Source organism: Erinaceus europaeus, chromosome 7, assembly GCF_950295315.1.
Source record: "Erinaceus europaeus chromosome 7, mEriEur2.1, whole genome shotgun sequence".
Taxonomy (NCBI): Eukaryota; Metazoa; Chordata; class Mammalia; order Eulipotyphla; family Erinaceidae; genus Erinaceus; species Erinaceus europaeus.
In genome coordinates, this window is record NC_080168.1 from 49,561,370 (window position 1) to 49,575,217 (window position 13,848).

The following is a 13,848-nucleotide window of genomic DNA, read 5'->3' on the forward strand; positions in this document are numbered from 1 at the left end:
TTTCTGGAGCCAGAGCCTCACACATGCCATGTCACTATTCTTTATTTTCCTTCAAATAGAAGTAGATAGGCAGGAGAAGAAAGAAAGAGACTGCACGGCATAAGACCTACCCCTGATGCCATGGTGCTCCCCATGTGGTGCCAGGGTTTAAACCCAAGTTTTCATGCCTGGCAGTGCACCCTACCCAGTGTGACCTAGCTTGTGAGCTCCTGTACACAAAATAGGATATCCCCCATGAACCCTTTTCTGTAAGGGGGGCCACAGAGTATGTTGACTTGTTGACAGAAGGAGAAGAGGGGGGCTGCCTCATAGGCCCCTTGACAAGCCTGCCCAGAGAGGGGTGCACAGTGATGGTGGATATGTGCTCCTTCTCCTCCTCCCCTGCCCTGCCCCCTAGCCCAACGACTTCTGGTCAGTCTCCCTGGCTCAGCCCATTTCTAATTCCATCATTCCACTCAGTTTACCACAGAATGCAAGTGAGTCGACAGCACACATACATACACGCACACACATATCCCTCTTTTCACCAGGCCAGGAAGCAAAGCACATTTGGACTTTTCAGCCCAGTGGGTGACTGCAAATTTATTGCACTGATTGACTTCTTGTGCTACCTTGGGCTCCTGCATCATTTCCTTTTAGCTCCTGTGGAATATTTTTTAAAATATTCATTTATTTATTGGATAGAGATGGAAAGAAGCTGAAGCATGGAAGTGGGAGATGGGGAGAAAGAGAAAGAGACAATCTAGGCCTGTTTCACTGTTCAGGAAGCTTCCCTTGCAAACACACACATGTGGGGACCAGAGGCTTGAACCCGGGTCCTCACCCAAGGTAACAAGTACTCTTCACTGGATGCACTGCTGCCCATCCCCATCTTGAAATTTGTTAAAATTTTTTTTTTTTTATTATTGGATAGAGACGATTGAAATTGGAAGGGGTGGGGAGATAGAGGAGAAAGACACCTGCAGCCCTGCTTCACCACGCAAGAAGCTTCCCCTCTGAAGGTGGAGAGCAGGGACTTGAACCCGGGTCCCTAAGCACAGTAACGTGTGTTCAGCCAGGTCCAGCCCCCCCCCCCTCCTTGAAATATTTTAAAGGCAGATATAGCCCCTAGAACAGAGGGTTGATTACCATTGCCGCTGCTGTCTGAACCACTTGGATAATTCCCTCTAGGCCCAGGGCACAGCATAAAATATAGTCTGGTAGGAGCCTGCTCTCTGAATGAGGTCACCCTCAATCACTGTGGCCCACTGAGAGCCCTGGTCTCCAGGGAGGAGGAGGAAGGGGAGCCCTGCTTCTCACATGTCCTTGCCCCTTGTCTCCCCCACCCCAACCCCAGGAGGTACCTGCTGTAATTTCAGCCTTACTTTCTCCTTTTCTCCTCAGCCGCAGCAGGGCTATGACTGTCTCAGTACTTCTGAGGGCATCTTTGTCACACAAAGACTGACTAGAGGGAGAGACTCCTCCAGCATCGCAGTGAGCTAAGTAGGGAGGAGGTGTGTGAACTGTGTCGTGAGGAGGGAAAATCGCTGTGACTGCCAGCCCCTGTGGTGAACCCCAGGGGTGGAGCTCATCAGAGGCCCTTTTTTTTTCCTTTTTTTCTTTTTCCTTGTGCAAGTTCACTGAGAACAGGGCAAGTGACTGGTTGGCAGGTAGAGCCATTGAGGTTCCTGCCTGGCAAGCACTTCTGCTCAACCGTCTCTTTGCTTCACGCTGCTCAGAGCCGGCCGGTCATATTTTAAAAGCATAAACATAACACACACACTACATATATAGAGAATATATCATACATACAAATTTTATACTTACATATTATGCAGCTATGTATTATAATGTATGCACATATGATATATGTAATATACATTTAGATATTATATATAACATTTATTAAATAGGGTTGTTGGGAAAGTCATAACACTTTTTTGCATAGAAAAACAGAAAAAAAAAGTCATGACTTTTCCAACAATCCAAAAATATAAAAGGTAGGAAATGCTCTTAGATATACAATCTGTCATACAGCAAACAGCAATTCACTGTTTATACTTCTTGCCACTATTTGGTTGACATTTCTTTGTCTTTTTTTTTTTTTTTTTTTTTTTGCCTCCAGGGTTTTTGCTGGGGCTCAGTGCCTGCACTATGAATCCACTGCTCCTGAAGGCCACTGTTTCCCATTTTTGTTGCCCTTGCTATTGTTATCGTTGTTATTGTTGCCATGGCTGCTGTTGTTGGATAGGACAGAAAGAAATTGAGAGAGGAGGAGAAGACACCTGCAGACCTGCCTGTGAAGTGACCCCACCCACCCCCCGTAGGTGGGGAGCCGGGGGCTCGAACCAGGATCCTTACGCTGGTCCTTGTGCTTTGCGCCACCTGTGCTTAACCCACTGCGCTACCACCTGGCCCCCTTCCTTGTCCTTTCTTAAACTTAAAAACTCAGGGCCAGGTGGTGGTGCACCTGCTTGAGTGCTCATGCTGCAATGCACAAAGACCTGGGTTCAAGCCCCTGACTCCACTTAAAGGGGGAAGTTTCACAAGTGGTGAAGCAAGTGTCACAGATGTCTCTGTCTCTATCTCCCCCACTCCCCTCTGGATTTTTCTGTCTCTAACCAAATAAACAAATGACAATAATAAATAATTGTGACAAAATAACATAATACTTACCATCTTAATCATTGTTTATTTTAGAAATTATATTTATTTCATGAGCGAGTATGAGAGACCAAAACACTGCTTAGCATGAGCATGTGACGTTGCCAGAACTTGAACCCAGGGGTTCTGGGGCCTCAGTCATGTAAGTCCTGAAGCCCTGTGTTCTCACACTGAGCTGTCTCCCTAGCCCTGTCTTAACCATTTTTAAGGCTACAACTCAGTTGTGTTAAGTTTCTTCACATTAGCAGGCAAAGTGTGATGGTTCATGTTTGCCTTTCCTTCCAATTCCAGTTTTCTTTTACTGACTGACTTTTTAATTACTTTTTTTTTTTTTCATTCTTTTTGACCAGAGTACTGCTCACCTCTGGCTTATGGTAGTGTCAGGGATTGAACCTGAGACCTCAGTTATTCCTCAGGCAGAAATAAACAATTATATCAAGCATTTATTTTATGGGTGGGGGTGGGGGTAGAGAGTGACCAGAGAGTGGAACCTAACCTGGAGCCTCACATGTGCAATTCTCTATCATTAAGCCCATCCTACATACCATTTCCACTTTTTCAGCCTTTCTGGCCTCTGTGCCTGCAAGAGGCTTGTGCATCTCGGTTCCCCACCCCTACTCTGCCCCCTAGTCCTCGTGAAGCAGTATTTTCACGGGAAAATCATCATTAGGACCCGTGAGGTTGTGAACTAAGCACTGCTGGTACTATATGTCTCCTCTGAGTACCTCCATGCTCCCTTGGGGACATCCTCCATGAAGTTTCTGGCTGTCTCCTCTCACATCAAAAAAAATCCATGTGCCTTTTAGGTGCCCCTGTGAATCGTGTGATTCTCAACTCTGGTGGGAAGTAACGAGATCCACCCCTCCCCCATCCAGAGGAAGGCCTTGCATGGTGACTTCCTGTTGTCCTGGTGACAGGGCCCTGGGGCACCAGTTCCCATGGCCTGGGTCCACTTCTCTGTGGCTCTTCCTTTCCTATCCAGGACTTCTCCTTCCCCTACTGCATGCAGGTTCTAAAACAGCTTGACCTTTCACCCTCTAACCTTTGCCCCCCATGCACTGGAATGTGAACTAATAGATCGAAGACTGAGCCCCTTTATAGGGAGGACACCCCACTCTCCCCTGACCCCTGGCTTTTGGGTGGGGAGGCTGTTCTATGAAGCCGGAAGTGGAAGGATCAAAACCCTCCAGCTCTACTGAAAGACAGGAAGTCCTGGGGATTCTCCCTCTTCACCCTGGGAAATGCCATCTGATCCTCCAGAAGTGATGGGGGGCTGACAGCCAGTGGGGTGTCTCTCCACAGAAAGAGCAGCTCAGCAGGGTGATCTGCACCCTCATCTGTGCAGTAGCCACCCCACCCTGTGAGTGATGTCTAGGTTCACCCACACACACACAGGTTGAACTACCTCCCTGGAGATTCCCCCTTGATTTCTGCACTTCCCATGGGCCTCCTTAATGAAACAAGGAGACCCCTTTGGGGGCCGGGCAGCAGTACACTAGGTTAAGTGCACATAATAAGTGCAAGGACCTGCACAAGGATCCCTGTTCAAGAGTCTGGATCCCCACCTGCAGGAGAGTCACTTCAGAGGGGGTGAAGCAGGTCTGCAGGTGTCTTTCTCCCCCTCTCTAGCTCCCCACCTCTCTCAATTTCTCTCTGTCCTACCGAATTAAAATAGAAAAAAAAAATGTCCACCAGGAACAATGGGTTTGAGGAAAAAAAGAAAAAGGATACCCTCACACCCCAGAGCATGCACAGCCCACAGTCAGGGCTCCTTTCTGCAGGCCACCTAGCAGGAGTCCCACCCCCAGCCCAGCCAGGATGTCCTTCATTCAGCCTGATTCACCAGTGAGTATGAAGTTCTAGACACTTCCATGGCGTTATATGTGAGGACCTCAAGTGCTGCTGAACCCCGTGCTCCACACCAGGGTGGTGTCCTCCTGCTGAGATGAGGAGACTAAACAAGACGGTCAGGAGAGTGTCTGGGGAACGACCGCCTTGGTGGGAGTGGGGATGTATTGGCTAGCACGGGTTGTGTAACAAATTGTCCCAAAAGGGTGGCTTCAAACACTGACATTTGTTGGCTTAAGGTTCTGGAGACCCAAAACCCATGAGCAAAGTGCTTCATGCTGCACCTGGAGCCTTATACTGAATGGTGTCTTTTTTCCCTGTTTCACCAGACTGTGAGGTCCCAGAGAGCAAGCTCCACATTTCCACCCTCTCACTCTGCACCCCAGATGCCGCTTGAGGTGTGTGGGTGCAATACCACTGAGCAGCCTCCCCAGCCCAGTTATTGTTCTATACCACCCAGACAGAGAGACACCAAAGCACTTCTCCAGCTTGTGTGCTGTCCAGGCTGCTCCTGCATGGTGCTGGGGACCCCATCCATGGTCTCGCCCATGCTAAGGTGTGCACTCTGTCAATGTGACATCTTCTAGGCCTCTAAAATAAGTCTTTTTTTTTTTTTTTTTTTATTTACCAGAGTACTGCACAGCTCTGGCTTGTGGTGGTGCTGGGTAGGGGATTGAACCTGGGACCTCAGAATCTCAGGCATGAGTCTTTTTGTAGACCATTATGCTGTCTCCCCTGAAATTGGTTTTTAATTTCACAGGAGTCTTTAACTCTTGGGGGGGGGGGGAGTTGTTTTGTTTTTTTAATATTTTCATTCTACTGAGAGAAATATAGAAAGGCCAGGGAAGTGCTCAGTTCTGGCTTATATTGGTGCTGAGAACTCAGTCTGTTTTTGCAGAACCACTATGCTGTCTCCCCAGCCATCTTTAACTCTTGTTTAGCTCTGTGTAGCATTCCCGGTTCTCACTTTCCACTAATCTTTCACCAGACTGTGCCAGATGGCCCCTTCTGGAAGCATGTAGAGCACACTGGACTAAGGTCTTGCGTTACCTGCCAGACCTGTTGGAGCCTCAGGCATGAAAATCTTTTTGCATAATTATGCTGTTTCTCCACACCATAAGCTTGATCTTTACTTTTGCTCTGACTCTAGAAATTTCTTAGTTGAAGCCTGTGACTTTAACCAAGGCAGTTTTTGCTGGAGTTATTGTTTGTTTGCTTAGTAAGTCAGTTTTTATATCTTGATCAAATAAAATCTAATTGTGATGGATTTTTCAGTAGAAAAACTTGTCTCATAAGTAAAAGAAAAAACAAAGATCAGAGAAGAAATCATATGTTTTTAATCATCTGTATTAAAAACTCAGATTTAGTTTGGGCTGTTTGGTAGTGAGAAAGCAAGATGAATTGTGCCTGAAAGATGTCTACAGAGAAAGGCTTGGGGTCAGGGAAGGGTTCCAACATGAATGAGTCTCCCTCCCCCCAGCCCTTGGTGTCACCTACACATACCCTCCCATGCCTGTCCTTCCATGTCCCCTCTGACAAATTACTTCTGGCTCTGCCTCTACTTCCTTGTGGTTTCTCTCTCATCTCAAGACCTTCAGGCCAAGGGCAATGCGCATGATTCCTCAGTTCGCCATCTGGGCACATCACCAAGAACAAACCCAGACACTGAGACCAGGCCAAAATAAACTGCTCACTGCAGACAGGAGACTGGGCATCTGGGGGGCTTCATTGCCCCCATTGTCCCCTCGATGCATTTCCTGTGTCCGGAGCTTCCCTGCCTGCCGGCTCTGGTCTCTGACTTTCCATACCCTGCTGCCAACTTTTAATCATGGCAAGTGGCAGAGCAGGCCCAGCGTCACCTGCTCCCAGCCTGGTGTGTGGATGCACTCCACAGACCGAAACAGTTGGAAGGGCTCACGGCCTTGACCATACTGGTGCCCAGACCACCAGGAGCCTGGAATTAAATCCCCTCAGATCCAGTTCTCCACTGTTAATGTTATCAGCACCATCAAGTGCTTCCTCCTCTGGGAGCAGTGTCTGCAGAGACATTAAATAAATCAAGCTGCTTGGAGTCCTGTTCCTGCCCGGATCCCGAGGCAAGAGTCAGGTTTGAGCTGGAAGGGACCGGAGCACTGTCTTGCTCCAGCATTGTTCCCAGAGAGCTGGCAGGAAGCAAGAGTGAAATCTCAGCAGGACATGACATCAGTTCCTCTTCTGCCCCTGGCAGGAGAGGCCTTCCTCTCATAGTCTTCCCCCCGACCACCACCAGCATCCCAACTCCCCAAGCTAGTTTTTGTGTGCATGCCCATCCACAGGTCCCTGACGCCCAGCCCAAAAGAGCCTGTAGGTACTGGGAAGTGGCTCTCAGGACATACGAGTTTCCAAGACATGGTCTTCGTCCTTTGAAGTACTTTCAAACCTTAATAAGCTTTTGAGTAAAGGGTGTGGGGGTTGAGGACACGGAGGACAGGGATGACATTTGGGAAATGGCAATTAGAAGATAAAAGAGGAAACTTCAGGATGCAACCATCTTGAGTGTCCCAGCAACAGTCATATCTGGGACATTGAAAAGTGAGCCAGGGATAAAAGACAATTCATTTTTTTTATGGGCAGCAGAATCGAGATCCATGTCATCTGAGAAAAGAAAACTTGCCTCACTCCAAAAGACTACGGGTGATTCTGTCACATTCCTCCATTAAAGTGAACTCCACAGGTCAGGTGATGACACACCTGGTTGAACGTATATGTTACAATGCACAAGGGCCCAGGTTCAAGCCCCCTTGTCCCCACCTGCAGGGGGGGAAGCTTCAGGATTGGTGAAGCAGGGCTAAAGATATCTCTGTGCCTCTCTTTCTGTGTCTCCTCCCTTCCTCTCAATTTCTGACTATCTCTACCCAAGAAGTAAATAAAATAAAAAATAAAGTGAACTCTATGGGCCTGTACCCTGTAAATTTGCATTTAGGGTAAGAAGTTAGTGCTTGTCACCTCAACTTGTATCCTTGCAAGACTGATTAATCAAACACTTAAAATTAACTTCTTAGAGTACAGAGCATCAAACATACACAAAACTAGAGAAAATCGTATAATGAACCACCATCATCAGCTGTAATGATCAACTCATGATCAATTCTGTTTCCCTTGGGTCACAACTATCTGATGCTTCACCAAAACTATCATTTCATATCATTGTAAGTAAATAAAAGTTTCTTTGTTAAATCATGATCATAGAAATAATCACATCACCTGAAAGCTAATAGGTCCTCACTCACATCAGATGTCCTACTAACGCTCCTGTTTTTCTAACTTCTAAATGTTTTTGTGAATTCAAATTCAAGCAAGGGAATGTACATTGCAGATGGGTGTGTGTCTCAGAAGTCCCTTTCAACCTAACAGCCTCCATTCATATCTCTGTGTGTGTGTGTGTGTGTGTGTGTGTGTGTGTGTGTGTGTGTGTGTGTGTGTGTGTGTTACGTGCTTTATTTATTGGATAGAGACAGGAATTGAAAGGGAAGAGAGAAGATGAAGGTGGGGAGGTGGAGAGGGACCTGCAGCACTGCTTCACCACTCTCAAAGCTTTCCTTTTGCAGGTGGGGACCAAGAACATGTGCACTCAACCAGGTGCCCCACCATCTGGCTGTATCTTATTTATGTGTCTAGGTCTTTAAAAAACTTTCCTCATGATTAGTGTGAGTCCTCTCTCCCTTGAATAGTGTAGCCTTTAATTTTTCTGGCTGTTTTCAAGAATTTCTCTTTATCTTTGGTTTTCAGCAGTTTGATCTTGCTGTCCTACCATGTGGCTTCTCCTATATTAGTCCTGCTTGAGGGTTACTTCTCAGACTTTTATTGTTTCTACCACATTTGGGAACAAATAGGCCATTATTTCCTTTTTAAAAACCCTACTTTTTTCTGTGTTTATCTCCTTGAACTATAATTACATGTGTATTAGACTATTGCACACTGTTCCAAAGGCCACTGAGGACCTGTTTGTTTTTAATTCTCTGACCTGCCTCTTCGCTGACCCTTTCTTCTATCATTGCCAATCTACCATTAGGCCCACCCAATTCAGATACTGTCTTCTTCTGAATCTTTTTATTTTTATTTTTTTAAGTTTCTTTTCTGATACTTTGTATTTGTTATGACTTGATATGACTATCATTTCCTTGAAGTGCATTCCAATATCATATCAATTACTTTAGTTTTTTGTTTATTTTTAAACCAGAGCACTGCTCAGCTGTGTGGTGCTGAGGATTGAAACTGGGAACTATGTTGCCTCAGGCATGAACGTCTTGTACATAAGCGTAATACTATCTTCCCAACCCTACTGCAAGCACTTTAAAACTTGTTTATTCCAACCTCTCAGTTCTCTCAGAATTTGTTCTGCTGACTGGCCTCCTGCATGAAGCATGTGCTCTCCAGTGGGGAGTAGTTCTGTGCTTTAGAACTGAGTCCCTTGCAGCTGGGCAGGCAGCTTAGTGGAGAAGCACAGGACTTGCAAGCATGACGTACCAGGTTTGATCCCCAGTGCCACTTATGCTTGAGTGATGCTCTGGCTCCTATCCCTCTCTCAAAAGATAAGTAAATGAAAATGAGACTCAGTCTCTCCCCAATAGTCCATTAGGGTCTGTGACGCTCTCCCCCTCTGCCCTGCAGATAACTGTGTGCAACGGCCCCCAAGGCCGTCGGAGACTGTGCACCACAATCCTCCCACCATTGAACTCTTGCACCGCTCCCGGTCACCTATTACCACCAACCACCGGCCATCACCTGACCCTGAGCCTCGGCCCCTTCGCTCCCCCCTGGACAACATGATCCGCCGCCTCTCCCCAGCCGAGCGGGCCCCAGGGCCCCGGCTCCACCAGGACAACAACCACCAGGAGCCCTACCCCCTGTCCGTGTCTCCCATGGAGAACAACCACTGCCCGCCGCCACCCACAGACCCCCACCCCAAGCCGTCCAGCCCCCCACGGCAGGAGAGCACCCGAGTCATCCAGCTGATGCCCAGCCCCATCATGCACCCACTCATCCTCAATCCCCGCCACTCCGTGGAGTTCAAACAGTCACGCCTCTCGGCAACGGAGGACGGGCTGCACCGGGAGGGCAAGCCCATCAACCTCTCACACCGGGAGGACCTGGCCTACATGAACCACATCATGGTCTCTGTGTCGCCACCTGAGGAGCATGCCATGCCCATCGGGAGGATAGCAGGTGAGTGCCAGCATCCTTGGGGTGCACACAGACCCCACACACATCGTCGCACACAGAGATAAAGATACACACACTCATGCACTTTCAGGGGGTCCTGGGGGACTGTTTAATGATCTGAGAGCCAGTAGCCCTTACTGAGCCTCAGAAACATGCAGAAACCATTCCACCCATGGAACGTGGCACCAGAACCAGGGCTGAGCACAAGCGCTTAGGCACAAGATTCTAGAGCCTGCTAGTGGTCCTGGCCTGCTAATTAACCTCCAGACACGACAGAAAGAACCAGTGGCACACCTGATTGAGCACATACCTTACCATGGGCAAAAATCCAGGCTCAAACCCCTACAGGGGATGAAGCTTCACAAGTGGTGGAGCAGCTCTACAGGTGTCTCTCTGCCCTATCTAATGGAATGGCCATAGCCCTGGTGAGGAATTAAGGAAGGAAGGAACCTGTGTCTGCCATTCAGGCCAATAATCAATCCCACTCTGAAGGGCAGGAAGGTGGGGTTGTGCACACAGAGGATTATGATTCCGAGGATTCTCCCACCCGCCCACAGCAGCTGCCCCAAAAGAAGAAAGCAGACATGGAGGTAGGGCAGTCATCGCCAATCTGCTCTGTAGAAAAATGTGACACCACACTGCCAAGGGAGCAGCTCCCCGCTGCTCTCTCTTCAGCCACAATATGTGCTATGAGTACAGCAGTGCCAAGAAGTGGGGTCCACAGCGCTGATTTGAAAAATGGTGTCCTTCCTCCAAGGAGATTTCTATAATTCCCTGAAGAGAGGCAGGTGTGGAGGTAGCCAACACGGATAGCAGGATTGAGTGTTGGATTCGCTCAGTGCAGAGCAAAGGGGAGGCGTGTGTCCCCTGGATTTGTGGAAGTGGGCTTGGTAGAGAGGCAACTAGAAGTGGAACTGCTGGATTGTACTGTTTTGTTTTATTGGCAGCCAATGGTGTACAGCACATTTGATATACAGGCATTATTTCTCATCTCCCCATGATAGGTGTGTCTAAAACACTTACCCCCAACCTAAGTCCTTTTCCATGTAGATCTAGTTTGAATTGAGGGGGAGGGAAGGTAAGGGGGTGTCAGTACTGTTCCCAGACAGGTTGAACCAGTTACCATCCCTACAAACTATGGACAAAGAGTCCTTTTCCTCCACACACTCACCAATGTTTTTGTTTTTTACACTCTACAGTAAATACAATAGTTTGTACGTGCATACCATTTCCCAGTTTTCCACACAATACAACCCCCACTAGGTCCTCTGTCAACCTTTTTGGACCTATATTCTCCCACCCACCCACCCCAGAGTTTTTTACTCGTGTTTTCTTTCTGATCTTGTTTTTCAACTTCTGCCTGAGAGTGAGATCATCCCATATTCATCCTTCTGTTTCTGACTTACTTCACTTAACATGATTTTTTTCAAGCTCCATCCAAGATGGGCTGAAAACAGTGAAGTCACCATTTTTAATAGCTGAGTAGTATTCCATTGTGTATATAGACCACAACTTGCTCAGCCACTCATCTGTTGTTGGACACGTGGATTGCTTCGAGGTTTTGGCTATTACAAATTGAGCACCTTCTTTGAATATAGCCCACATCCATAGATGTGAGGTGCTATTTCATTATGGCCTTGACTGAACCCTGGTTTTGAAGTTGTGTTTATTTATATGCCGCCATCTCTGGAGAAGTGTCAGATGTTTGATTGGGTGGTTCAGGTCATATGAGCTCTGTTTAGAATGTGGATATCAACCCCTTTTCCTGTTCCTGATGGTACAGGTGCCTTATCATCTATGTGGTGGCTTCTTCCACTGGAATCTCATGTTTTTCTTGTATAACTCATAACTTCTGCTCAAGTCCAGAACCTTTTTGTTGCAACAAATAGAGCCTCTCTCTGCTCCTTTCCTGGCTGTATTGCTGCAGGTGAGGCTATTGGGCTTTTCCTCAATGGTTTCCTTGGGAAGCCTGGAAAGGAATGAAACTTTTTTTTCCCCCACCAGGGTTATCACTGACAGTGCACAGCTCAGGCATTCCCTGCCACTATTATTTTTCCATTTCTTCCCTCTAGAGAGAGGCTGAGAGAGAATAAACACTGTGTGTGACACTATTCATGAGCCTCCCACACATACACTTTCACTCCCCTGTGGGGACTGGGGCTCAAACCTGGGTCTTTCCTTGTATGTGGTCATGTGTATACTCTGCCAGGGGAGCAACCTGCCAGTTGCCAAGTCAGTTCCTGGGGTGGGGTAGTATAGGATGTCTCCATGAGCACCAAGGACTCAGCTTTGGACAGTCCCATCCTGCCCTCAGGTAGACCAGACCCTGGAGCTCCCAGCCCCCATCCATGATGGACTGGACTGTCCCTAGAGGACTGTGCTTTGGCCCCACAAGATTGGAATCCAGAACCCAGGCCTCTGCTTGCAACCAGGGGGTGAACTGCCCCAAGGTCTTCTTCCCTTGTGCAGTATGACGACATAATCCGCACTTTGGTCCAGTGGCCCACCCTGCCCCTGGTGTCATCCTCCACGCCTGACCTGTATTCCATTTTTGGAGGAAGCGGTTGCACTCCTAGAACACTCAAGGTGCTTGAGGAGGCCAGAAATTGTTCATAAGGATACAGATTCTGTAACAGGGTCCCTGATGCAAGTTCTCAGGCTGCACCCCCCTCCAGGCAGAGGTCTCCCAGCTGGGAGGCCTGAGCTGGAGATGGAAAGGGCCAGGCAGCAGAGACCTGTGTTTCTGCCTCATTTTCTCTCCCTGCCACCCACTGTGTGTGTGTGTGTGTGTGGCTTGTGTCTTTCTAAACTTTATCACCTATCTCCAGGTCTAATACTGGGGGGAGCAGAGACATAGACAGCTGGTTCCCTTCGTGTTGTAACACCCAACACCCCACATACTTCTCTAAGCAAGGGTTTCTCTGCTTGCCACCCTTGGTATTTGGGCAAAAAAACTATACCTTAGATGTTGACAAAGCTATGTTAACATTCAGGAACATAGCTTTTTAACATTCATTCTGTGTATCAGTTGCTCTGTACCAGTCTGTTGGACATTCAGATGCTGAGTGTTGGTCCCAATGCTGCTGAATGTAAGGGTGCAGATGGCTTTTCAAAAGAGCGTTTGCACAGCCTGGGAAATACCTGGGAGCGGAACTGCTGGAGCCCATTCTAGATCTATTTTTGTAAGTTTTAGAGGAATCTCTCACTCTCTTCTGGCCTGTAAGGTTTCTGCTTAGTTCCTGATATGTGGTAAATTGTCATCTCTTGCTAGTTTTAAATTTCTCTCCACCAGATGTTACTCTGGTGTAAACACACACATGGAAGGGGGGGTGGGCAGTGGTGCATAGTACAAAGCACAAAGAACTGGGTTTGCGCCCCCACTTCATGAGGGGTGAAGCCAGTCAGCAGGTGTCTTATCACTCTTATCTTCCCCTCCACTCGAATTTCTGTCCTACCCAATAAAAAATGGCCTCTGGGAGCAGTGGATTCATAATGCAAGTGCACTGAGCCCCAGCAATAAACCTGGAGGCAAAGAAAAAAAAAAAAACTGGTTGCAACTGTTGCCATTTTAAACTATATAACTTGGTGTGCCTCGTTTGGTTTGAATTCACTTGGACCTAAAAGGGGAACTGGCCCATCATTTCTCCAGATAAATAAATTATCTTTTTCATTCTCTCCTTCGGGAACCCCTATAGTGCCAATGTTCATACACTTGTTGTTGTCCCATACATAAGCTCTCTTGACTTCTTTCATTCATGTTGCAACTCTGCTTGGGTGACGTCCTTGGCCTAGGAAATCTCTCTCATTGCTTCAGATCTATGGAACCCAGAAATTCAGACCCTGCTGTGGCCGTCCCTATGCTGCCAGGTTGAAGGGAGAGAACAAAGATGGCCACTAACAGTACAGATGTCACAGGCCAGAAGGTGGCTGGCACCCACCAGCCTGTTAACTAGTAGTTCCCCCTTATATAGTCTGGGCATTACGGAAAGATTATCACTGCCCAATGATTCCACCACTCCCAGAAGCCTTTTTTTCCCCATGATGGAGAGAGACCTGCACTGCTCCACCACTCGTGAAGTTTTCCCCATGCAGGTAGGGACCAAGTCCTTGAGCATGACAACATGTGTACTCCACTAGGTTGCCATCACCTAGCCC

At 47.7% G+C, this 13,848-nt stretch overlaps 1 protein-coding gene across 1 annotated transcript in view; it reads left to right on the plus strand.

The window, feature by feature from the left end:
- Window positions 1-13,848, plus strand: part of ETV6 (ETS variant transcription factor 6) — a 225,564-nt gene that overhangs the window by 192,370 nt on the left and 19,346 nt on the right. The window contains exon 5 of the mRNA XM_016185054.2: window positions 9,142-9,696. Within this exon, the coding sequence (XP_016040540.1) occupies window positions 9,142-9,696 (555 nt within the window). The remainder of the gene's footprint in view (window positions 1-9,141; window positions 9,697-13,848) is intronic.